General features: G+C 40.6%; 1 protein-coding gene across 1 annotated transcript in view; it reads left to right on the top strand.

Annotated features, from left to right (window-relative positions):
- LOC146314534 (nesprin-1-like) overlaps positions 1 to 24,375 on the top strand; it is a 92,549-nt gene that overhangs the window by 32,769 nt on the left and 35,405 nt on the right. Inside the window, exons 25-52 of the mRNA XM_084737083.1 lie at positions 630 to 791; positions 890 to 1,098; positions 1,188 to 1,296; positions 1,769 to 1,933; positions 2,022 to 2,189; positions 2,881 to 3,045; positions 4,096 to 4,236; positions 4,328 to 4,488; positions 6,220 to 6,376; positions 7,165 to 7,392; positions 7,499 to 7,597; positions 7,714 to 7,901; positions 9,207 to 9,330; positions 10,175 to 10,341; positions 10,464 to 10,617; positions 10,755 to 11,410; positions 11,838 to 12,017; positions 12,468 to 12,621; positions 13,428 to 13,586; positions 14,810 to 14,992; positions 15,111 to 15,212; positions 15,602 to 15,805; positions 16,533 to 16,740; positions 18,571 to 18,683; positions 20,382 to 20,587; positions 20,681 to 20,842; positions 20,938 to 21,217; positions 22,715 to 22,887. Of these exons, the coding sequence (XP_084593209.1) occupies positions 630 to 791; positions 890 to 1,098; positions 1,188 to 1,296; positions 1,769 to 1,933; positions 2,022 to 2,189; positions 2,881 to 3,045; positions 4,096 to 4,236; positions 4,328 to 4,488; positions 6,220 to 6,376; positions 7,165 to 7,392; positions 7,499 to 7,597; positions 7,714 to 7,901; positions 9,207 to 9,330; positions 10,175 to 10,341; positions 10,464 to 10,617; positions 10,755 to 11,410; positions 11,838 to 12,017; positions 12,468 to 12,621; positions 13,428 to 13,586; positions 14,810 to 14,992; positions 15,111 to 15,212; positions 15,602 to 15,805; positions 16,533 to 16,740; positions 18,571 to 18,683; positions 20,382 to 20,587; positions 20,681 to 20,842; positions 20,938 to 21,217; positions 22,715 to 22,887 (5,177 nt within the window). The remainder of the gene's footprint in view (positions 1 to 629; positions 792 to 889; positions 1,099 to 1,187; positions 1,297 to 1,768; positions 1,934 to 2,021; positions 2,190 to 2,880; positions 3,046 to 4,095; positions 4,237 to 4,327; positions 4,489 to 6,219; positions 6,377 to 7,164; positions 7,393 to 7,498; positions 7,598 to 7,713; positions 7,902 to 9,206; positions 9,331 to 10,174; positions 10,342 to 10,463; positions 10,618 to 10,754; positions 11,411 to 11,837; positions 12,018 to 12,467; positions 12,622 to 13,427; positions 13,587 to 14,809; positions 14,993 to 15,110; positions 15,213 to 15,601; positions 15,806 to 16,532; positions 16,741 to 18,570; positions 18,684 to 20,381; positions 20,588 to 20,680; positions 20,843 to 20,937; positions 21,218 to 22,714; positions 22,888 to 24,375) is intronic.

Consider the following 24,375-nt stretch of genomic DNA (forward strand, 5'->3'; position numbering starts at 1 on the left):
AACCATAGCAACAGGGACACAACCAAAGCTTGTGTTTACAGTTTATTGTGACACATTAACAAGCTAACATCATTTTTTAACCTGTTCTGATGATAACTTTAATTAACAGTCTAGAAGTGGCAATAATTGTGCCACATTTGACATCGTTTTGTCAGGTGGAGCCATTTGTTGAATAAGGACATTTAAATATAAACTTAAAATGAGAAAAAAGAGATTAATTTTTGTGTCTTATTAATCATTAATGATTAATTGATAGTTTAAGGAAAATGCATGTCTAATTGCATAAGAAACATATAGGATGGTAATGATTGTTCTAGATATAAGTCAGACCCTCATGTGTTACCAGGGAAAATGAGCTATGAATTGTGAAAACCTGTGAAAACACATGAAAATATAAATTAAGGTTGTTATTGTTTTTCTTTGGCAAGTGACAGTGGTAAAAGCAGGATAATGACCATAGAGTTATCTAGTATGTCTAGGATAAAGTACTGTGAGCAGGTCATTATTGTGAAATAAACCTGCGCTCACATTTGGCATTATACCTTACATATATTATACAGCGTATACTGTACAGCATATCTTACCTACCATGTCTCCTGTGCTCTGTATCTCCTCTGTCTTTTCTAAAGGACATCCAGGGTGAGGTACCGTCTCACCTGCTCCGTCTAAAGGTGGAGGTGGAGAGAAGTCGTATGGCTGTAATCATACAAGACTGCAGAGCAGAGTTGGACAGAGAAATGCAGGCCCTCTCTGGCACCTGCACCAGCGAGCGTGTGATCAAAGAGCACAGAGTGAGCCTCGGATTAAACCAAGAGTGAGAGTAAAAGAAAGATGAAATCACTTAGCGTCATCTTCATCAGTTCAACTTTTCCTCCTCTCTTATCTCCAGACTTTCTTCAGGGAACGCAAACCTCTGACTTTGTGCGAGAAGAGGATTAGAAACATGGAGGATCTGTGTCACAAGTTGCCTGACAACGACCCGGCTTATCGAACGCTCGACTCCACCAGAAGGGTTGTGGAAGAGGTTACAGAACAAATCAAGAGCACCCACCTCAAGCTGGAGCAGCACCCTGATAAATGGAAAGAGTGGAATGAGAGGTGAAGAGTCGTCGCTGTATCTCCAGCATCTTAAAGTCTGACATTTCCATCACTCTAAAGGTGTTCAAAGTAATTGTTCCTCTTTCTAGGTTCTGTGAGCTCTCTGATTGGCTCTCATCTCAGAGGAGGCAGGTGAGGCTTTTAAGAGAGACAGCGAGAAATTCCAGTCATCGGGAGCAAGTTGATGCTGCTGTTCAGGTGAGATACCACATCATATTTGCTGCTGTAGACTTAAAGGGATAGTAGTTATAGTTATTTTAAGTTGTGTTGTATGAGGCACTTGGCAATAGTGAGTATAATACCTACAGCTGATGGGGGTAGACACGCCCACAGTTTGAGGAAGCAGAGAGCAGCTCCAGCATGGAAGCTAAGCAATATATTGCTGTGGACAGGGTTGGCAACAAAAGATATTTTAGCCACATAAAGAAAGGCCCACCTGAAAAATCAATATCAGTTTAAATGTACGCTATATTTAGAATATTTTCACCGCTTTACTTTGGTACACTTGTTGGAACACTGATATTGTTTCGTTTAAGTAAGTGGACCCTCTTTTTAGGTGGTTATCCTAAATAAGCAATATTAAGTAATACGAACTATCCCTTTAAGAATTAAGTTATGCTCAGCTTCAGTGAACCTGCATTCCCCTTTTTTGTGCTTTCACCGCTTTCAGGCACTGCAGGAAGCAATAGATGCCAGAGAGGAAAGCCTGTTGTGGCTTAAGAGCCGTCTTACTGGGTTGTCTGAGGTCAGCTCTGAACTGGAGGTCCAGAGACAGAGAACAGCCCTCGCTAAACTCTCAACTGACCTGCGGGCACTCTTTTCTTCACTCTGTCAGGTATACCAGGATGTTCTCAAAGCTAGAAATTTGTCTCTCTGCAGCATTTCTATCTTTCTGTCTGATCTTTTGCTTCCATCGTTCACAGTGGGGTGAGGAGGGCTCAGCTATGTTCCAGTATGAGGAGCTGGGGGAGGAGGTGCGTGGTGCTCTGGAAGAGGTTCTGAAAGCACGAAGAGAGGCTGAGGAGCAGACCAGCAGGATTCTGGATGCTGGAGGCCTGGAGGAGGCCAAACAACTTTACCTCATCCACCAGGTGTGTATAGAGGGTATGCACTGTCACTTTACCACTGGGACACGGCCCTTCAGTTGGACTGAGTGGCAAAACATCCTGCAACATGGCAGCCTTTAGTAGGGAAGCTGTGAAGCCAGGAGTAAAACACTTTACTATCTGCTTTAAGTAAAAGCAGTTGGTCTCGACTGTGATCCTTACAATATACCAAAGAAGCAGTGATTCGTGAACAGGAATGGAGTTTTCTGACATTTATATGTGCCTGATTTTGATGCTGGGGAAACACACAAAGCAAAGAAGGAAAACAAATGGACGACTCCTAGGCAGGTTTTGTTGGCGAAGTTAAAGTGACCTTATATTATTAGAGAGACATGTTGGCATGCTCTGATGCGATGTGTTTGTAGAACAAAGACTCAGTTACATGGAATATAAATGAATCTCAAATGCATCCCGATTGCCTTCAGAACTGTAATTAGGGCTGTCCACTTGTGACTGGATCACCCAGGAAGCACGTTAATACCAGGTCTGAACAGGGCTAATCATGCTGCAGACTGATCCTTCAGTTTTAATAGGCTAACTTTGAAAGTCATGTAGTGTGACCACCAAGGCATTACTTTTTAAGCATTTGCTTCAAGTAATGGATTATATTGTCATTTTGCTACAGAAAAACGCATTTGGTTCTCATCTGATATGTTTTCATGTGCATGTGTTCTAGCAACACCTAAAGCGCCACCTTGCTAACAGGAGAGAGGCGGAGCTTCTGGTGTCCCACTGCCGCCAGCTGCAGAAAGGGGAGGGGCTTAGTCAGTCTCTGCGGGAGCTGGAGGGAGCATTCAGAGAGGTTGACCGTAAATCAGAGGCGAAGGAGCACAACCTGCAGGTAGACAGAGCCTGGATTTTTCTCGTGTCAGTGTGCTAATGATTGCATGTGTGAGTGTCAACACACGCCTCTGCAGTGATTATTGATCGCTCCATGTTGAACCTTAACCAGATATTGATTGTTTTGTGGTATGTTCATTTTGTTTATTTCTGTTGTCTTGGGATTTGTTTATACACTTCTATCAATGTCCCCAAATTGATCAGAAAATCAACATGCTTCTGCAAGAAAATGAAGATGCCTGGAGTGCCATAATTCATTTTCAAAGGGAAAACCACCATTAAACAGATGGTGACTTTGTCCATGTTTTCCAAATACTGAAATCTGAGATATGGACTTATCAGGCCATAGCACACTTTTCCACTTTGCATCAGTCCATCTCAGATGAGTTCAGGCACCGAGAAGTCAGCAGCATTTCTGGATGTTGTTGATACATGACTTTCTCTTTGCATGGTAGAGTCTTAACTTTCATTTGTAGATGCAGCAACAAACGGTGTTCACTGACTGTGGTTTTCCAGAGTGTTGTTGAGTCCATGTAGTAATATCTTTTATACAGTCCTGTGGATTTTAATGCAGTTTTTAATGCATGCCTGAGGGATTAAAGGTCGCAGGCATTCAATGTTGTTTTTTGGCTTTGCCCCTTATGTGCAGCATTTCCTTACAGTTTAGTGGTGAGCAATGTTTTTATACTGTTGGACTATTTGCCCCTGCAGTTTTTCACAAGTGGTGAACCTCACCCATCCATGCTTGTAAACAACTGAGCCTTTCAATGATGCCTCTTTCATACATGATTATGATCCACCTGTTGGAAATTCCTGTTTACCCGTGGAGATGTTTTTGAGCATTCCACAACTTTCTTTTGTTGCCCTTGTCCCAAATTTTTTGAAACATGTTGCAGGCATCAGATTTAGAACAGTGTGTATATATACAAACAATGGAGTTTCAGTTTGAACATTAATTATCTTATCATTGAATTTTTTTTGATAGATGTTGTTTTTTCTGTATGAAACTTTACCCACATACATCATTCTGCTGTTTCTTCATCATCTCAAGGCAACTCTGAGCTCCTGGCAGAATTTCGAAGAAGAAAGAGAAGCAATTCGGAGGTTTATCAGTAATACCAACAACGAGCTGCACAAAGAACTTATTTTCAACAGCCTGGACAGCCTGAAAACTGAACTGGAGCATAACAAGGTGTGTATGTGCAGCATGAGCGTGTGTATGTTTATAAAATATGTGCTCTGTGTTTGCTCATACAATATAATGGTTTCTTTCTTGCCCTTAGGGACTCCTCACAAAGGTTGAGGAGTGTTCTGTGCGAGTGGATCTCCTCCTGGAGAAGGCAGCAGATATTCAGCTCGGTCCAAAGAATCAGACTCTTCTTCTTCAGCAGGCCCAGTCCACCAGAGAGGCAGTCACACAACTTCAGGACCACCTCAACAAGAAGTATGCCCTATCTCGAGCCTACCATCTCCTCAAATTATAATGAAGTGTACTATCGCTTCTGATTTTGTTTGATGAGTAAAATTCAAGTGAAGAGCCAATTTTCACTATGAAAATAGCATACTTATTCTCATTATGGTGATTTATTATGGCTTGTGAGCTGGGCTTTTACTTTAACAGCAAAATTGAAGTTCTGTCATAGTAATTTTATAGAATGTGACAGCAAAATCACACTTTTTTGCCTCTTTGATAAGCCTTTTTATATAAGTGGAAGTTGGCACTCACACTTACATAAAAGGGCTTTTGATGTGAATCTAGAGAAAGTGAAGCACATAATTACAGTAAGATTATATTTTACTGACATGTAGAGGCTGTTCATACCTGGTAGGAACATGCATCCTGGCTGATCCGATGACAAGTGGACAGGTGTGAATGCACCCAAGACTAATTGAAGAATCATTTGAGATATAATCACTCAGACCACATTTTTAGGTGGTCTGGGCTGCATGTGACAACATTCTTTCAGCAATGTGTGCACAACGTGTCCTTGACCATGCTGAAGGACCGCCTACTCAACTGATGTCCTGTAAATACGCCAGTTGGTTCACTGTAATGCAAATTACATGTTTGCCTGCTAGGATAGGCAGCAGAAGTTTGTGAATGTGCTAGTAGCCAAATATTCTCAGACTCACTTAAAAATAGCACAGTTTTGAGTTTTGAGAATTTTGTAAAACATTGTCTATGACAAATTCATAATTATATGGGCCTTCTTGTGAATTTGGCAGTTTTTTTACATTAAGTTATTTCTTTCTTTATGTGAAATAAATTTTGTCTCTTTGTCCCAGTGTGTTGCTTGCTACTGGTGGGCCACCAGTTAAAAACAATAAGGCATCTGCAAAAGTCAGCGAATGTTCTCTTTGAACATTAAGTTGTTTCTTTCCTTGTAAAAAACATTGTGTTGCTGTGAAGAGCAGACAGGAGAGACGCTTTCTGGTGCGCTGGGACATACATTTAAAATTTCTCCCCTGCAAACACAATATTTCCCAGCAATGTTGTGATTGTGGCCGTTGTAATGATGTTACTCCAACATTACAGTTGCAGCGTTTCCAATAGTTATGTTGCTGTTACATTGCTGAAACATTACAACATAATGTATGTATGGTAGAACACCAGTGCTTGTTCAACGTCCTCTGCATGACGTTTCCTGTACTTTATGTATTGACGTTGCTGTAATGTTGAGTAACAACTCTGTCATTAATACTTCTGACATCTGTGATGTGAAAATATCAAATTTCCACACAGTCAGAAAGTAAAAGTACATGTGTGCATCCTGCTTTTAGCTCAAGTTTAAAGTCCCAGCACATCACAAGCATCTCTTCTGCCTCTGTGCGCTGCTGACAGGGCAGGTATAACATGAGACTCATGTAGGTTTGTATGGGGTTTATTGTGGCTCTGAATTTAAAAAAAATAAGAAATGAATAGTTGAAAATTTGAACTGACAAAAAAACCCTGTTCATTTGAATAAAAAGCAGAAAAGTGAGGTCCAATTACAAGTGGTCACTCAAGATGCATTGTAATGCCAGGTGTAAACAGCCTCTTAGTGTGTGTTTCCTGTTTGACCTGCCGTTTGCGTGTGTGTCATTGTTTGCTTGCATGTTTTGATTCCTACAGTACATCTAGAAATGCACACAGTAAGTTTTACTATATTTTGCTGCCTAATCTTGTGTCTCCCAGTGTTGTCCAGCTGGAGATGATGTGTATGTGGTGGGAGCGCTTCAGCAGCGAATCAGAGGCCTTCTCTCAGTGGATCAATGAGAAAGAAAAGGAGCTGGAGGCTGTCGACGCCACCTCCTCCGTAGATCCTCTGGACAAACACATCAGCACAGTGGAGGTATGTCTTCTGTCTCATTCTTTCTTACAATTTCACTCTTTAACCTTGTTTTTTACCCCTTGGTGGTTTTTATTTCAGGGTAGTCCTCTTGAGGAGATTAAGTTCCCTACCCTGACTGCACATTGCTGCAATTTTTACACAACTCCTTTAATAATCCACTGATATTTACAAATAAATATGCATCATCCACACATTTTTAGTAGCTCCACGTAAAATGAGTTTAAATTGCTGTCTAGCCTTGTGTCTGTAATGTACAGTATCAGTGTGGCCTCAGGGTTATTAAGATAAAGATGAAATATGATGACATTTTAATCTAACCCCGAGGGGAAAGTGGGTCAGAGCTGCGGCAAAGACGAGGATATAGAAAATAAATTGATCATATTGAAGGAAATATAATCTTGGTTTGCCAGACCTCAGCCTTGTCAATCTCACGGAGGGCTGGAGAAAAAAATGTCAGGAAATATTTGGGATAACAGGACTTGAGAAATCCTGCAGCAGCCATTTGATAAGTTGTGGATTTGAACACACTTACCCTCCAGTCAGTATTTTTTTCTAGCCAACTTTTGTGCTTGATTTTTTTCTAGACCTTCACGAACCTGATGAGACACAACCTTTATCTGTGGCAGATAAAGGAATTTCTTGAGGATAAAGTGTGCTATTGTATTAGGCCAATAAAGAGCGTCTTTTTCTTGTGCTATTTTTCGTTCTGCCTTGTTTATTGTATTTTTTTACAACTCGTGCCTCCCACACTTTTTCCTGACTATCATTCTGCTGTTGTATCCCTGCAGGCTGTGGGGGAAGGTTTAGAGGAGAGGAGGGCAGCCCTGTCCCACATGGAGGCAGACTGCGAGGCCCTGTCGAGGTTTGTGACCCCCGGAGAGGCTGGACACATTCGTGCACGGCTTACGCAGATGAGGCGCTACTGGGAAGAGTTGAAGGGAAGAGTAGAGCAGCTGGGAGGGCAGCTGAACCAGAGCGCATCGTACAGGCAGAGATACAACGATAACCTTGAACAGGTATACAGCAACACAGAATGGAAAAGGTCTGTGCAGAATTTGTAATTAAGACTTTGCAGTTCCAGTGTGTTATTTTTTGAATAAGTTATTTTTTTGTCATTATCAGGTCAAGAAAACAATGAATGACCTTAAAGAGAAGCTGGACTGTCCAATCACATACTGTACATCATCATCTGAGACCTACAAAAGTCTCCAGGATCATATGGTAAGAAAAAAAAACGCAACAAAAAATGGCTTAATGTTTAATCACTGCATCTATATGGAATTATTTATTTGAACATTTTTTTACATTCTACAACAAGTGCATTTCCATTTACCCAGGAGGTCTGCCAGGCTGTTGAGCAGCTGAACCCCAGGCTGATGGCTCTGTGTTCAGCCATGAAGAGGCTCGGAGAGGGCAGCCAGCTGGAAGAAGAGGTGGCTAACCTCAAGAGGCAACAGGGAGAGTTTGTGGCGAAGGCCACAGAAAAACAATCTACATTAGAGAGCCTTCTTGCACTGTGGCAAAGGTAAACAGTAGTGTGTGCCAATGTCTGTGCATTTATTTAGAAAACTGGAGCCCTGGCAAAATTAATGACAATGAAACATTCATACTTTACCAGTGTATTTGTCTTAAAAAGAACACAAGTCTGTTTTTACTTTATGTGCCTTGTACTCCAGGCTTTCTTAGTAGTCTGCTGAATGTTTTACCATGTTGAATACACAGACATGAGGCATCCTTTCCAACTGTTAAGTAAATAATGTGTGGAAACTCCCAGAAGTGTTTGTGTCTCCGTTATTGTGTGAAAATTCATCTGTCAAGTTCTTAGGATCTTATCTAAGATTTTATCAAGGCTGCTGTGTCTTGCTGGGCTGACAGTGTTGCTCTGTGCCTTGTGTTTTCGTGTCCTTTCAACACCTAGAGGAGGTGTGTTTGAATATTTCAGGTGTGTCACATTACAAAAACACAGGACATATGAAAATGTTTCATAAGAAACATTTGGAGCACAAACTGCTGAAGGAATTATTTTACTGTACTATGCTCTTTTCCTTTTTTTCAACTGTTTTCCTGTCAACTTTGGCCTCTGCTCACACATATATCTAACTCTGATTGTATAAACACTGCTATTTCCCCTTTTATTGTGCTTGTGCTCTTTCTGCTGAATCCTCCTCTCTCTGCCAATTTCCTCTTTTATTCCCTGAATCATTCCCTCATCTCAGTGTGATGTAGAGGAGCGAGATCTTGTCTTTGACTCAATCTGTCTGTCCCCCAGACAGCCATCGCCTTTCTATTCTAATAACATGCTTTTATTATCACTTGCTTTGATCACACAATAGACTTTCACTGGAGCGATTATTGCTTAGTCTCTGTATTATTAAGGAGGAAAAAAATAATGATCCAGACACACTGTAGCTGTTTAAGTGCTGGAGCTCTGGAGCTTATTTTTAAGTATTTACCCAGCCAGTAACTCAGTTATATTTCTGCTGCTGAACTTCATCTTTGTTCACATGTGTGTCTGTGTGGTTGTCTGTTGCTCGGTAGTCAACCTCATCTCCTCCCCTGCAGGTGTATGTATGAGGGATTACTTGCAGCACTGGGTGCTCTGGAGAGATATGGTTGCCCCATTATGACCCTGTCACTGATACTGAAGCTCGGCCCGATAAAAAAATAACACAGGCAGCACCACTGTCTGTGTGTGTGTGTGTGTGTAGCATTGCGTATTCACTTTACGATCACAGGCTGCTCCTATCAGTTTATTGTTTATTCTATTTGTTCTGCATAAATTGTATTTTATTTGAATACATTTTTCTTAGTGTCACCTTTTCACCTACAGATTTGAAAAGGAGAGTTCGTCCATGAAAAGCTGGCTGGACAGGTGTGAGTCTGTTTGTTGTCCAGACACCGACCTGCTCTCTGCTGACAAAGTAAAGCTCAGGAATGAACTGCTAAATGTACAGGTAAATCATGAGACTGTCCGTCTTTTTTTAGTTCCACATAGAGTAGGAATGTTAACGATTAATTATTAACCAGTTTATAGCTGTTGAGAATTTAACTGATTAAAAATGAATTAATCGATAATGTAGCCTACGAAACCATTTTTTTTCACACACCATTTTCTCACAGTTTGGTTTGGTCTGCCTTGTTTAAAATTCCTCCCCATTTGAGGTTGTTTTGTTTGGCGGTGACATTAAGGACAGACAGACAAGACCAGCCATTTAGCGTGAGATCCGTGTTGTTTAATTATCTATTTGTTGTTTGTCCTTCATGAATTAATGTTTTATACTAATGTACTGTGAGAATTCGAGAAAAAAAAACAGGCATTTAGTATCTTATTATTAATTAAAAATTGATTGTTAATGTTCCCACTATTGTTAATGGAAAATTCATCAAATTTGTAAGCCTTATGTAGAGTGTTTATCTGCTAGTGTTGGGCGATATATCAGTGAGATTGAGCTGGGAGATATGTGTGAGTGGCAAGTTTACTACATTACATATGCACGGTATCTTGCACACTACAACCAATAAATACACCAAATAAACTTACAAAGTCTCAAGAGAGGAAATATTTTTACACCTATTTTCTTTGTTAAACAGAAAAATACAACTGTACACCTTCTGAATTCAAGTTTGTCTTTTACTGAACTAAAACTAGCTTAACTGCTTTGATAACTCATCATAAAACATGCACACTTTATTGAAAATAGTCCGAAAAACAATAAAAATCACCCAAACCAGTTTTATTTGTTTTTTTTCCAGTTATGTTGTATTGCATAATTTTTAAATATTTTTTCACCAATACAGGAAATGCAGAGGGAGACGCCGTCCTATGAGGCTCTCCTCCAGGGTCTTGTGAATCTCGGAGTGTGTCTTTACCCCACAGCGCCTGAAGCTCGTATCAAAGAACTCAGTGATGACCTCACGCAAATACAAGAGAGATGTACTTCTTTGAAAAACAGCATATCACATAGGCAAATGATTTTCTATACATCTTATACAGATAATTAAATTAATTAATTAATTTATTTATTTATTTTTAACTTCGGCCCTCATATTCTTCATCCACACTTTTTCTCTTCCTCCTCCCCGTTAGACGTAAGCTGCTGGAGCCTCAGTTGTCACAGTTGGAGCAGTTTGATCAGGCACTGTTGACTCTGACCCAAAGGAGTGAAAACTTCCTGTCTGGCTTGAGAAGTTCTTCCCAGGTTGATATTGCTGATTTCGAGGCCGCAATTACCAAGATGAAGGTGTGAAATCAATAATTTACTGTCAGCAATGATGTCCTTTATGGGCTTTGTTAATCAATGCAATTACAGTAAGCAAGTTTATATTGATTGCAGCTGGAGTTTATATAAATTTGTCTAATTGAGCCATCTTGTTGTAGGAGCATGAGGTGCAACTACAGACACATGCATCGCTGAGAGAGACTCTCCAGCAACGAGAGTCCTCCCTGCTTCGCTGCTCCACCCCGGAGGCCCAGCAGCAGCTCCAGGGCTGGAGGGAGGACTGCCTGCAGCCCCTCAGTGAATCCCAGCGACTCCTGCTCCTCCGTAAAGAGTGCCTGACTGAGTTGAAGACTTTCCTTCAGAAGCACGGAACGGCAGCTAAGGCTGTGCGCCACCTTCACGAGGCCGTGGAAGGCAGGGGGAGCTGGGACCGCTCCAAAGCCGAAGAGCTGCATCGTGGGATAGGGGAAGTGGCTAAAGACGTGGCCAGGCTCGAGGCTGAGGCGGTCGGGTTAGATTGCCAGCTAAGCAAAGCACACCTTCACCTGTGTGGGGCCGAGTGGCGGGGCTCCAAAGATGTTAGCCATCCTCAGGGAAGAACATCGTGCAGGGGACAGGCAGTGGCCCTCACTATGGCTCTGGAGGAGGTTCAGAGGGGTGTGGGGTGGAGGCAGAGTGAAGCAGATGCTTTAGGGGCGTTGTGGAGCTCCTTCAGAGAAAGGAGGGAGGAAGTGATGAAGAATCTGAAAAAACTGGAGGATGAAGCGAGGCAAGAAGGGGCCCGAGAGAGCTCTGTACAGGCATACCAAAACAGGTGTGTACAGTACCTGCTAACCAAGAAACTTCAAGCCACTATCAGCATAGTTGATATCAGCTGATACTGTATGAACTCATTACTCATGAATCTGAGTTCACCCTCCCAGACACAAACATTATATAGCTTTTTTCAGGCTAACAAGTCACCTTATTAGAAACAGACGATGAAAAGATCATTGTTAGAACACATCATTGCTCCTATACCAGATATGTTGCTGTAGTGTTTTATTAAATGATTAGTCCTGTGAGCTTTTGATTCAGGTACCTATTGTATACCAAACTTCTCCAGGCTATGCAGTGCATGAATAAAGCCAAACTATAGATGAAGAAATCCATTTAAATTTGATCTCCTGAAAATTGAGATATATTATGCTGGAATCAGACTAGTAATCCCCATTGTTTTCTCCTGCATCTATTTCTCCCAGGCTGCGTTTCTTCGTCCAGCTGGAAGATGAGCTCCAGTCCCTGCAGCACTCCCAGCGGTGGTTAGAGGAGAAGGGAAGCCAGCTGGCCCGGAAGGACAGCGAGCTGGCTGGGGAGGCTCTCAGGGAGGTAGCACTGGTGCAGACAGCCTGGGAGAACGTCAGGACTCTGATCACCAGCGGGTAAGGAGGGGGGGAATGACAGAGAGGGATTTTGACTTATTCATCTCATTTAAATTCTTTTGCTGTGTTTGTTTTTAGTCCCACTGTGCAGAGTTTAGAGAAGCAGAGAGTTGAAAAAAAAAAGTTGCCAGTTGCCAGGACAACAAATACAGACGTTTTGTGTTGGTAAAGCCTTCCAAGCACAGGAAAATAATGAGAAAATAAGAAGGTACAGGCAAGGGGCGGGATCTTAACAAATGCAGGCTGTGGGCCCCACCACACACTTGTGGTGGGTTGTGGGTGATGATTGAGAGAGAGGGATTATTTTCATATGAGTCTGAGTCTCTGCATTGTTTGTTTGTTTGTTTGTTTGTCTTTTTTTTTGGGGGGGGTGGGGGTTGCCTTTAATATTCAGTGCCAAATGATGTGCCACTAATAGCCTTGATGCTTTTCTTCTCTTTTCACATGCAGTCAGGAACAAAGTGGAGTTGTGGTGGATCTACTCCGCCAGTTCCACCACCTGAAGCTGATTCTTGCCACTGTTGTGGAGAATGCTCAGGCCGTCGCTCACAATCTGCCCGACCACAATCATAACGCTGAGGAGGCCAAAAGGACGTTCACACGGGTCAGTGTCTTTTGTAGGTTTGATTCATTTTATTTAGATTAAAGTAACTGCTACTGTTACTTTATTTAAATAATTTTATTTTTGATGTTATATTTTGTGTTGCAGCAAACATTGCAGCTTTTGTTCATAGGGGCCTCCAAAATCAACTTAATATGAAAATTCCATGTAGTGGCTTTAAGAAACCAATTTTCGAGTTCTTCGAGACTTTCAAGGCTTGTGAGATGTTCGAGTTGATTGACTTTGCTTTCCTTTTTTCCTTTCTGGTTGTTTGTTTTTTCTTAATCTCTGTGTGTTTTGTTCTGTTTTGATTATGTCTGATTTCTTTGTGATAGGGTGAGGAAAGCCTAGGGCTGAATTGTGTCAGTTGTTTTGCTGTCATGCTAGCATAAAACAATTAAATTTTATCAGTGAATGCTGATGATTTCATGTGCACATTTTAAGTTTTTTTTTTTTAATCAGCACTTGTCATATCCTTAAGTTGTGCATGTTAGATCTTTTCTTTTGTTTTTTTTGTGATGCTGCTACCTATTCTGTCCTTTCTTCCAACACCATGTTTTGTATGTTTATACTTCAGACAATTTAGACGGTTTGTTCCTTTCTTAAAATCACAGCTCTATATAGTTCTGCAGCTACAGATTTACACATATCAGACTGTGAGGTGCATGATATTTCCTGAATATCAGTCACTGAACAAAATTTTCTGCATTTCAACAGCAAACCCTCCTCTCCCTCCCAGTTTGTTTAGTATCTCTCCCTCTAGTGGTGAACTCTTGTCATTCCCTCTGTGCTGCTCTCTGTCCCTTCAGCATGAGACGGTCCAATCCGAGCTGAGAGACAAACAGGAAGACATGGACCACCTCATCAGCACAGTGGAGGACCTGCAGAGAGAGCTGGAGAAGGTTCCCAACTCTGATGCGTGCTCCATCCAGAGAGACATGGAGACGTTAAGAGACCAGTGGCTGGAGGTGAGCGGAACTTGAAAACACGAGAGAAATGTAGGCAGGACTTTAGAAATACTGAGGTCATGAGTCCTATGCCCTCCTTAGAAATATTTGATGCCTATGATATCAATTTATGCATTTTAATGTATTTTGAGTAAAAACAATCACTTAGGAAATAATGTATTTACCAACGTATAAACTAGATGAAAATTGGGCTAGTGGGACACAGGATAAGTGGCTAATATGGCCAGTTTTGAAATTACTTTTTCAGTTCAGTTTCTTATTGCATTGAACTTACTTTCACTGTCAAACAAACTGCAGCATCTTTCATGTTTTGCCCTAAATTACCTGTTAAGTGTTCTAAACACTCATTACTTGAGTTCATGAAAACAATAAGCCATAACCTAAAAGTTTCACATGGCATAATAAAGAAAAAATAGTGTGTACAATGTCTAAAAAGCTCTTTAAATTTAATATATACCAAAATAATAAATAATGTCTAACAAGTTGTGCATGTAGAAATAATGCATACCAAATTTTGTTTACAAAACCTAAGCAATTTGACACTTAAATTTAATATTTTAAGAGAAAAATTAAAAAAGATAGTAGCAATGGGCCTGAACACATGTTGTGCCATGCAGTTGTCTTGGTGAACAGACCGCTGAAATCACCTGGCTGCTTTTTATTTAGACAAATGCATAACTCAGTCACATTCTAAAGCTACCCGTTCAGACATGGTGCAATAAAACTTTTATTTTATGATATTAATAAATGTCCTCATCATGACATGTTGTACTCCATGATTTTTCCAAAAAGTGTCTGTTTTACCCAGGTGTGGACCCGAAATATGATAACGACTGTGAAAACTATAAGAAGATTTGTGCTGTTGTTTACTGTAAAAAATCAATTATGACGTCCATGGTGCAGCTCTTGCGCTGCTCTCCTCTTTTAATGATATTTATTTCTGTCTATTTTTTCCCCTTTTTTCCATTTTCTCCTCTTGTGGGATTTAGTTGGCTGCTCAGCTGTCACAAATGAGACAGAAATATAAACAAGTCTAGACACGTTATCTGCCTTTCTGTCTCACTCCTCATCCCCACATCTGTCAAACCAATTAAGTCTCGTTTTCCTTCCGTCTCCCAGTAAAGCACACCGTCCCTCGTTACAGAGAGGGAAAACTAAACACAAAGAGGAGGAGAGATTCCACCTCTCCTGTTGATTGAGATGTATTCTGCTGGTTCCTTCAGGTCTCAGAGAGAATCCAAACAAACACAGAGAGACTTGGCTACTGCGTAACCCTGTGGGATGACCTCAAGTCCATGGAGCAGGACATTAACCAGTGGACGTCCAACTCCATCCCTGATCTCACTGACATTGTCACCAATCTCAGCGATAAAGACATGACAGAGGCCCAGCTTGCAACCTTTCAGGTCAGAGCACAGTGGACAGTCTGCATGAGAGAGTATGTGAATGATGACGGTGGAGAGACACTCAGTTCACAGCGGGTGAGTGTGATTTAATTGAAATGTCCTGCACTTTGATCTACAGGCTGAGGTGGAGAAGAGGGAGCAGAAGCTGGATGCCCTGCAGGAGAGAGTGACAGAGCTGAAGGACCGAGCCAGACTGCAGGAAACCCCGTTACAAATGCAGGTGAGCATGATGAGGAAGAGAAATGCAGGGGCATTTGTCTGAAACAGAATATTTAGTCCATTGTTCTTTAGGCAGGAGGTAATCTTACACCAAAGATCTGATATAAAGCTCTGTGTAGGTATAGCACTGAATATGGAAGCCAGTAGTGAAATTGATAATAATACAGCTATGTGTTTGTTATAATTAATTTAGTGAACATCTTGATATTATTGTTGAGTGGCTGAATATTTTGTGTTTTCTTGAAACAGTGTTCATCTGTGATGCAAGACAAATTTAAATTAGAGCTCTAGTCCTAGATAGATATACTTAAAAAGAACATGAAAAGCACATGAAGGCACATTGTTCACTTTTTGGTTGTAAAATGTTCCTAAATATCTTTATTTAACCAGGTCCTGGAGTCAGACCTGAGGAAGAAAATGGCCCATGCACAGGAGGTGTACAACCAGGCCAAACACACTCTGACCTACTTCAGTTTCCAGAAACAGCGACTGGAGGATCTCATGTCCCAGATGGCCGAGAGGCTGAAGGCAGTTGAGGGTTCATTATCTGACCTCACTGAAGCCACTTCTCCTGAAGACATTGGTACAGTAAAGGTATGACACTTTTCCTCTGTGGTGCAAGAACACAATAATTCAAGAAATTAACATATTGTACCTTATATATAGAATACTAATACTTAACACCAAAATTAAGCAGACAGTTTTCCTCTACTTATAACTATTTCTATTGCTTCATATTACTACTGACTATGTACTATATGAAGACCCATTAACATAGTAACCATACAATATTAGATTGGTAATCCCTTAATTATTTAAATTACGGACCATAACTAGGTGAGGCAAGACAAGTTTATTTATGTAGCACCTTTCAATCACAAAGGAAATTCAGAGTGCTTTACACGAAGTGAAGGTATGCATTGTAAGGCATTTAAAAACACACACTCAAGAATAATCCATTGAAATAAAATACATGAGAAGTTGAATTAAAGATAATTATTATGATGGTTATAGCAGGACACACTTTTACTCAAGTCCCTACATTAAATTCTGAGCACTGACCATGTGCATAGTAGGCCTCAAATAGCTCAGGTAACCATTGTAATTATGGTTAGGACCCGGTTTATGAAAAAAGCCCGAAAAAAGCCTGAAAAAATGTATCTTAGACTCTTCCTCTCTTAATTAAAGACTTAGGATAGGAAGTTTCTTTAATACACAGGACACATCAGCAAGGTGAGTACAGTTCAGGTCAATGTCTCTTTCCACCCACCTGTAGCCCTAATTATGAATATACATGAAGCCTACTGCTTGTCATTAACAGGACCTGCAGAGCATTGTGCAGCAGCAGAGGGCAGACATGGACTCAGCAAGGGATGCCCTGAGTGCCCTGTGCAGGTCTCATCCCTCGCAGGAGCTGTCGTGCCTCTCCTCTGACCTCACCTCCATCGCCAAGCAAACAGAGGCTGTTGCCCAGCGCTGTGCCAAGACCAGGGGCAACCTGCAGGATGGACTACAGCTCCACTTCAACGGTAAGAGATATGAAGGTGTACTTCAGTTTATTAGTTTATCAGAATACCCATTAGCTCATGCAATGATGTCAGCGAGTCTTTCAGGGTCCAGCACAGACATTCAGCAACAACACATTACTTTTAAAGTCCATTTTCAAATCATTATACACTACAAACAAATTAAAACATCTGGTGTTTGTTCATGCAGTTAATTGTGTTGAGTAGTCTCTTTGTTTTCTTAAAAGTGGCTCTGGTGTTTGTTTTAATGACGTGATTTGGTGAATAGTTCCATCCCGTAATGGCTCTGTAAATTACATATAACCTAAACTGGCCTCGCTAGTCAGATGGTTATGTCTGCTTCTGATGTACACTACTTGGTCAGAAAAGTACAGTGGTTTCTTGCCACTCAAGACATTCCTGGAGAGGAGCAGAAGACGGCATTGTAGTCTTTTCTTTGCAGTAAGTCAGGACAGATCACTGTGCATTTGATAAAAGTTAGTGTACATTGAACAGAGAAATGTGGTAGCTTTGTTTTTGAGCAAGTTGGATTTTTTTTTTTTTAGATCTTTCTTAGCTGCAGACAACCAAATGACTGAACAGCTTGAAAGCTCGGATCTCTTGGTTCGAAGTGTTTGATGTTACATACCTACAACATTTCCTTCTAACGGCAGAGCTCTTTCCCATTTTAGTAACAATATTATCAATATCACACAAGTCTAGCATCCAAAATAATTCCAAGTAGCTTAGTTTTTTAACCTGTTCTGTGGGCTTTTGGTCCAAACACCTTACTTTTTTTTTTTTTTTTTTTAAGAATTATTTAACACTAATTTATTCATCCCATTCAGCCACTGTTCTGAACTCAGTGCCCAGTATCTGTTAGCTTTTGATACGTTGATGCCACACTGTACATAGTTGAGTCATTCACATACATAACCATTCTTGCTTTATTTAATACTGGCGGGAGGTCATTGGTAAGTATAGAGTAGAGGAGAGGTCTTAAGCAACTACCCTGAGGAACACCACATTTCAGCTCCTTGCTATCAGAAAAGCTTCCATGAAAAAACACCCTCTGCTTTCTCGCAGACAGGCAACTCTCCATCCTGGACAAAGCAGTGACTTTAAAACCATTACATTTGAACAGACAGTGATCAATACTGTGAAAAGCAGCCTTACAATCCAATATTAGTGCACCTACCAGTCTCCTGTCATCAATGCTTCATGCAGTTTTGATTTTGTGGTGTTAGGTTTAGTCTAGATAATCTCTGATTATTAAATTCTTTCCTAGAACCTTCATACAATACATCAAATAATAACAGCACTCAGGTAGCCACTATGACTTCTTCCCTTTTAAGGAGAAATAAACATTTTATTAGCATTTAAAATCTCATAATCACCCAATCAAACAGTGCACAACTACATGATGCAATGTCATTTGTTCATGTTAGTGGAGCAACAGATTTAGTGTTGATTATCCTACATTTTTCCCCAGAGCACACTCAGTCCGCCCACCACAACACACTCTCCATTCACACACATTGTCTGGCACACCGGTGCGCTCTCATTGCTCAGACACACACCTGTGCCTCAGAGAGTAATGCCGCTCTCGTCACATCTGCTCTCGAGGGAGTCATTTTGGGCTTGTTGGCAAGGCAACCCAGCGCTGCACAGCATGGACACGCCCACACTTCCCATCTGTCTAAACATATCGCCTCTTCTCGCTCTCCTCCTTCGGGTTTCTTTGCTCTTAAATCTTCTTTTCCTTTATTTTACCACACATCAGTTTTCCTCAACTCGTCACCATATATGTTATTTGCTTTTAGTTTACCGTTTTTTTTCTATTTCTCAAAGCAGAGCTTGTCCAAGACTTCCACTCCTGGCTTGCAGAGCTGAAGTTGGAGCTGAAAGATTGTTCTAATCAATCAGGAGACGTTGCTGTCCTTGGAGCCAAGTTGCAAAGGCTAAAGGTACTGTAAGATTTCATGTTTTTATACTATATTTCTCATAGTGCAGTTGTTAGGGCATCATGGTAAACTGAAAGCATTTTTGATAACTTCACTTGTTGATACCAGCATGCTATCAAACTTTGACACCCCGAAATTACTTCATAGTGAGAGGGATACATTAAAGCAAGTAATAATTCTATCACGGTAAATATTTAAGTTAATATTTAATGTGAATATTTAAAACTACCATGAGGAGTTTTTGACTGGTTAATACTGATGCCTCTAATGACCCATGTCAGGTAACAAGATCATCATCATGAAGATCGGCTGTGTTTACATTTTTCCAGGCAAAGTTACAATAAGTCATACGATAGCCAGTTAAAAAGAAGCGGGAGCTGATTTTAGGAGCTGAGCTTAGATAATTTTATTTTTGTCATTTTATTTTGTTGTTATTGCATTGAAGCACTACCGCTTTTGTCCAAAATCAACAAAATATGAAAGTTCCTTGTAGTAGCTTTAATATGAAATACTGTCTTTAAGTCTTGTTCTGAGGATTGTGGCTCATTATTCCTTGAAATGATCAGGGATACCTCAAGAAAGGTTGTAAAGACATAAATATTTATTAAACATATTGCTGGTAGCTGCTAAAAAGACCCTCAGGCTTTGTTTTCACAAATCTTTGATTTTATTGTATGGTAAAAAATTGAGCCCTAACTGTAAATAGTTTACACTGTTTTTTATTTCCCCTTTTGTTTGTTACCGTGCTCAAAATAGGGCAGAGTCCTGCACAAGTATTGTTTTGCAACCCCGCCCTGGCCGACATCCCCAAAGCTGAGAACCTGAACTGACGCATTATCCACAATTATCTCTAAATCAGCACCTGCCTGGAACCGTTAATATAAGCCTCGTGACCTGACCTGCACTTGTGATTGAACATACAGGCACAGTTACTGACTTGGGATGTTCTCAACTGGCGAAACAACTTTGCTCCTGCAGCTTTCAAAAGTGTTTCCATAGTGACGACAAGCCTAGGCTGTCAAAAGTTAATGCTTTTCAAAACTTTTTACAAGCACCAAAGAAACTGACAACGTTATTTTCATTAGTGCACCAAAATTCTCCCAAATGTCTGACTTGATTTTTGATGTACTGTCCACAATTTCATATCCTCAGCTGGCTCTTTTTGCCTTTATGTTATCTATTTTAGCTATCAGCTGATCTGTAGCGCTGACAGATGAAACAGTGAAGTCCCATTGTCTTGCAGGACGTGGGGTCCAAGGTTGTTTTGGATTTTGGCAATAAAATCCTGCCGGCTGATTATACTTGATATTACTGTAATAATGGATATAAATGTCAAAAATACTGTAGAATTATTTTAATTTCTGAGTTTTCCAAGGAAAACAAACATATTTAATGCATTGTATTTGTTATAATATTGTTCTCATCTGTTGCTCGCCAGCAATTAGTTCATTTATATCTGTATCCACACTGTGAATTCATACACAATATTTTGGGGGGTCACCCACGTACCGGATCATGTGCAAGACTGTAAAAATAGGGTATTTCAGATAAATACAAATGGATGATGAATGTATGCAATATCTGATACTTAGTTTTATCTTTTAAGAAATTATTTATTGACATTCAGCAAACGCATTGCCATAAACTATCAGGGACATATCAGTTTTTATTTTTACCATGTTCCTGCTCCTACATCTACAGGTGTCAGTTGAGCGTACATCAGAAGGTGAGGAGCGTCTCTCTCGGGTTCGTGAGGAAGCCGAGCAGCTCCAGCTCCACCTGCCTAAAGCTGGAGCAGCACAGGTCCAGGAACATCTCTCCTCCTGCCAGAGAGAGTGGAGGATCTACCTGGACATCTGCTCTCAGAGCCAGCGAGACTTGGAAGAGAGCATTGACCTTGTAAAAAAGTAAGTTATCTCCCTGGCTGTGTAATGTATTTATGCAAAGGAATTTTAATTAAATGGAAATGTGCCTCTCCTCTCCCCTCCTCTCCTCTCCAGCTTTAATGGCTGTGTGAAGGGTATAAGAGACTGGCTGAAGCAGATGGAGCTCAGCCTCAAGAGCGAGCCTGTTCTTGGGGCAGAGAGCCAACAAGGGGCCTCAGACCCCACAGAAGAGCTGGAGAGGATGGAAAACCTCCAGAAGGAGCTGCTTGCAAGAAGGTGTGTATATAGTATGTGGGGGTGTGAGGCTGTATGTTACAGATTCCTTAACAGGGGTCGTTAAATATTCCGAACATATCATCGTCTCTTACAAGGGACTCCATCGAGCGTCTCTGCCAGGAGGCCCAGTCGCTGTCTGAAGCAGGCCGGGGGTCAGGAGGAGAGGTCAGAGTGACAGGCCAGCTCCAGATGGAGCACCAGGCCCTTCTGAAGGCGGCCAGGGAGAGGCTGCGAGGCTGCCAAGAGAGCCAGGCCTTTGGAGAGACCCTCCAAGGGGTGTGGGCCTGGCTCGAGGAGATCCAGGAGAGACTGGGTACAGTAGACAGCACCATGGGGACCAAAGAGCAGTTAGAGCAGAGGCTTGAGACAGTGCAGGTGAGTGCGTATCTGTGATTTATATGAAATATCATATACAATGAAATGCATTAAGTGATTGTTGTTGGAATCTTTAAAGGGATAGTTCTGATTATTTGATGTAGGGTTGTATGAGATGCTACTGGAGAGTCAGTGTATTGGCAGCTGACACACCCTCACTTTGGAGAAGCACAGAGGAGTACCAGCACAGAAAGAGCAATGTGCTGCTGTGGACAGGGTCAGCCATTAAAGGTATTTTGACCACTTAAAAATCTGTTTAAGTGTATGCTATATTCAGAATATTTTCACCATTTTTATATAAACCAAATATTACTCTCACCAAACCAACCAGACTCCATAGGCTAAATCAGTGTTTTTACCTTTGAAAACACAGGAGTTGCTGCCTCAATCTGTCATTTTGTTTGTCATTGTGCGACTTTGGTGTTTAAAAGATTAGTTTGAACCAAAGTCACACAATAACACAAATTAACTAACAGACCAAGGTAGACCAGCGACTCCTGTGGTCTGTGAGATAAAATGATGGATTTTGCCTGTGGAATTTGGTTGGTTTGAAGAGAGCGGTATTATATTTGGCTTACATAATGGTGGTTTCCCATCAGAAAAGGCTGTCTGATGGCAAAGTAAAGCATTCAATATATTCTAAATACAGCGTACACACTACACTTACAATGATTTTGAGTTTTTTTGGTGGGCCTTTTTCATAAGTGGCTAAAATACCTTTTCTTGCTGACCCTGTCCAAAAGCATAACATTGCTTAGCTTCTGTGCTGGTGCCCCTATCTGCTTCTCTAAACCGGGGGTGTGACTTCCATCTACTGCAGCTAATACACTGAATATTGGATATGTACCTCATACAACCCCACTTCAAATATTACAAACTATCTCTTGTATTATTAAAGGAATCTTTATGCATTTTTCATATTATAAAAATAGTAAGCAAAAAGTAATTTGAATTAAAATGATGCATATAGCATTTAGGCTAAATAAACACACAATTTTTTCTCGTTTTTCTCCCAGTTCTTTTTGAAGTTGTATGTTGCACTGTAGGTCATCTGTTCTAGAAGATGTAAGTGTTTAAAAATATTGACAAAAAAGCCTGCAACGGGACAGTTTTTTTTCTGAAGCCAGTGCTTTAGATGGCAAGTATTATCTTTATGCAGCTTGTCACTGATGTGCTAGAGAGATGTGAACGTTCTGCTGATTCTAAAACCCTGGATTTCTTCTTCCTTCCAGAAAGTCTGAATGGAGGGACAAAACCAGTAGACACGAGCATAATCAACCATAATTCCTCCATATTTCCTCCAACAGCAAGAATGCACATATCTCTATTGTTCTTTACCTAATCAGTTTACTCTAATCAAACTCATGTGAACAGACTTCTGTCTCAGCCTATGGTTCTTCTAGTGGACACAAGAGGGTGCTGTTTGCTTGATAAAATATTCATCCAACAGTCTGATGTCTAAATCCAGATCACTGTGACCCTGCTCTGTTTGTACAGGACATCCTGCTTTTGAAGGGGGAGGGGGAGGTCAAGCTGAATATGGCGATGGGTAAGGGTGAGTTGGCCCTTCGGAGCTATGGAGCCGCCGGACAGGAAGTGGTTCGCTCCCAGCTACAGGAAGTGGAGGATGCTTGGGCCACGCTGCTTGTGACTGCCATGAGCTGCCACAGGTAGACTGCTCCTTGTGCTTTCACCTGAAATGTAATCCAATGGCTTAATCCCCATATGTGTAATTCAAGAAGTGGTCTTGCCTTTAACTTAATATTCTGTCATCATTGCATTGTACAGCCCCAATTCAGAATGCAAAACCTTTCAACCTCTATTTAGGTTGATTACAGTACAAAGACAAGATATTTAATGTTCAAACTGATTAACTTTGTTGTTTTGTGTAAATATAAACTAATTCTGAATTTGATGCCTGCCACATTTCAAAACGGTTGTGACAGAGGTATGTTTTTCACCTTTTCTTTTAACGCTCAGTAAGCGTTTGGGAACTGAGGACACTCATTTTTGAAGTTTTGAAAGTGAAATTCTGCTACATTCTTGCTTGATATACGACTTCATGGGCTCAACACTGTGGGTTCTCTGTTGATGATGTCCATGATTTCCCAAAACAATCATGAAATGTGGATTTTGTGAATCTTTTAATGATGTTATGATTGTAGATGGTTAAATCTCTACATTCCTTGCAGTTTTGTGTTAAACTGTTGGACTGTTTGCCCACACAGTTTTTCACAAAGTAGTGAACCTCCATCCATGCTTATGAGTGACTGAGCCTTTCGATGTCCCTTTAATACCCAATCATGATACTGTCACCTGTTACTAATTAACCTGTTCACCTGTTGAATGTTCCAAACAGGTCTTTTTTGAGCATTACACAACTTTCCCAGTCTTTTGTTGCCCCTGTCTCAACTTTTTTTGAAACATGTTACAGGCATCAAATTCAGAATAAGTATATATTTACCTAAAACAATTAAGTTTATCAGTTTGAACATTTATTATCTCATTTTTGTACTTAATTCAATTGAATACAAGTCAAAAGAGATTTGCATGTCAGTGCATCATGTTTTTATTTACATTTAACACAGTGTCCCAGCTGTTTTGTTTAGAGTTATAGAAAAGACCTTTTTCGTGGCAGCCAATTTGATATGAAATAGGAGGATAAACACAGGTGTTACCAAAGATAATAATTAAGGTCCAATACCACTTAGTGTAGCAGGAACTTTCCAGTGAGCCCATATGCACAATAGCAGCACCTTGACTCTGTTTGACCTGCATGGAACAAAACTTTAATCAATATCATTGGTAATGCCTGTGTTTTCTCTACTATTTCATGTCAGAATAGCTGCTGTGGAAAAGATCTATTGCATCTGCAGGAAGTGGAGGAACTCCAGTGAACTCTGCACACATTTTTATTAAATTCATTTTTGTCTTTTTTTTAATGTGCCATTAAAACATTTACCCGTGGACATTTTAGAGCCAAAAATCCCATCTCTTGGGATGAGGTTATTTTCATCATGATAGATTGATGTCTCAATGCCATTAATTACCATTAGGTTAAATACATAATGAGAAGTATTTGTCTCTTTTTGTAACTCTGATTGATGTACCTGATTTACTGTGTTCTTTTCTGTGTGTGTGCGTGCATAAAAGCATGC

This window comes from Lutjanus erythropterus, chromosome 15 (assembly GCF_056507025.1).
Source record: "Lutjanus erythropterus isolate fLutEry1 chromosome 15, fLutEry1.hap2, whole genome shotgun sequence".
Classification (NCBI taxonomy): Eukaryota; Metazoa; Chordata; class Actinopteri; order Lutjaniformes; family Lutjanidae; genus Lutjanus; species Lutjanus erythropterus.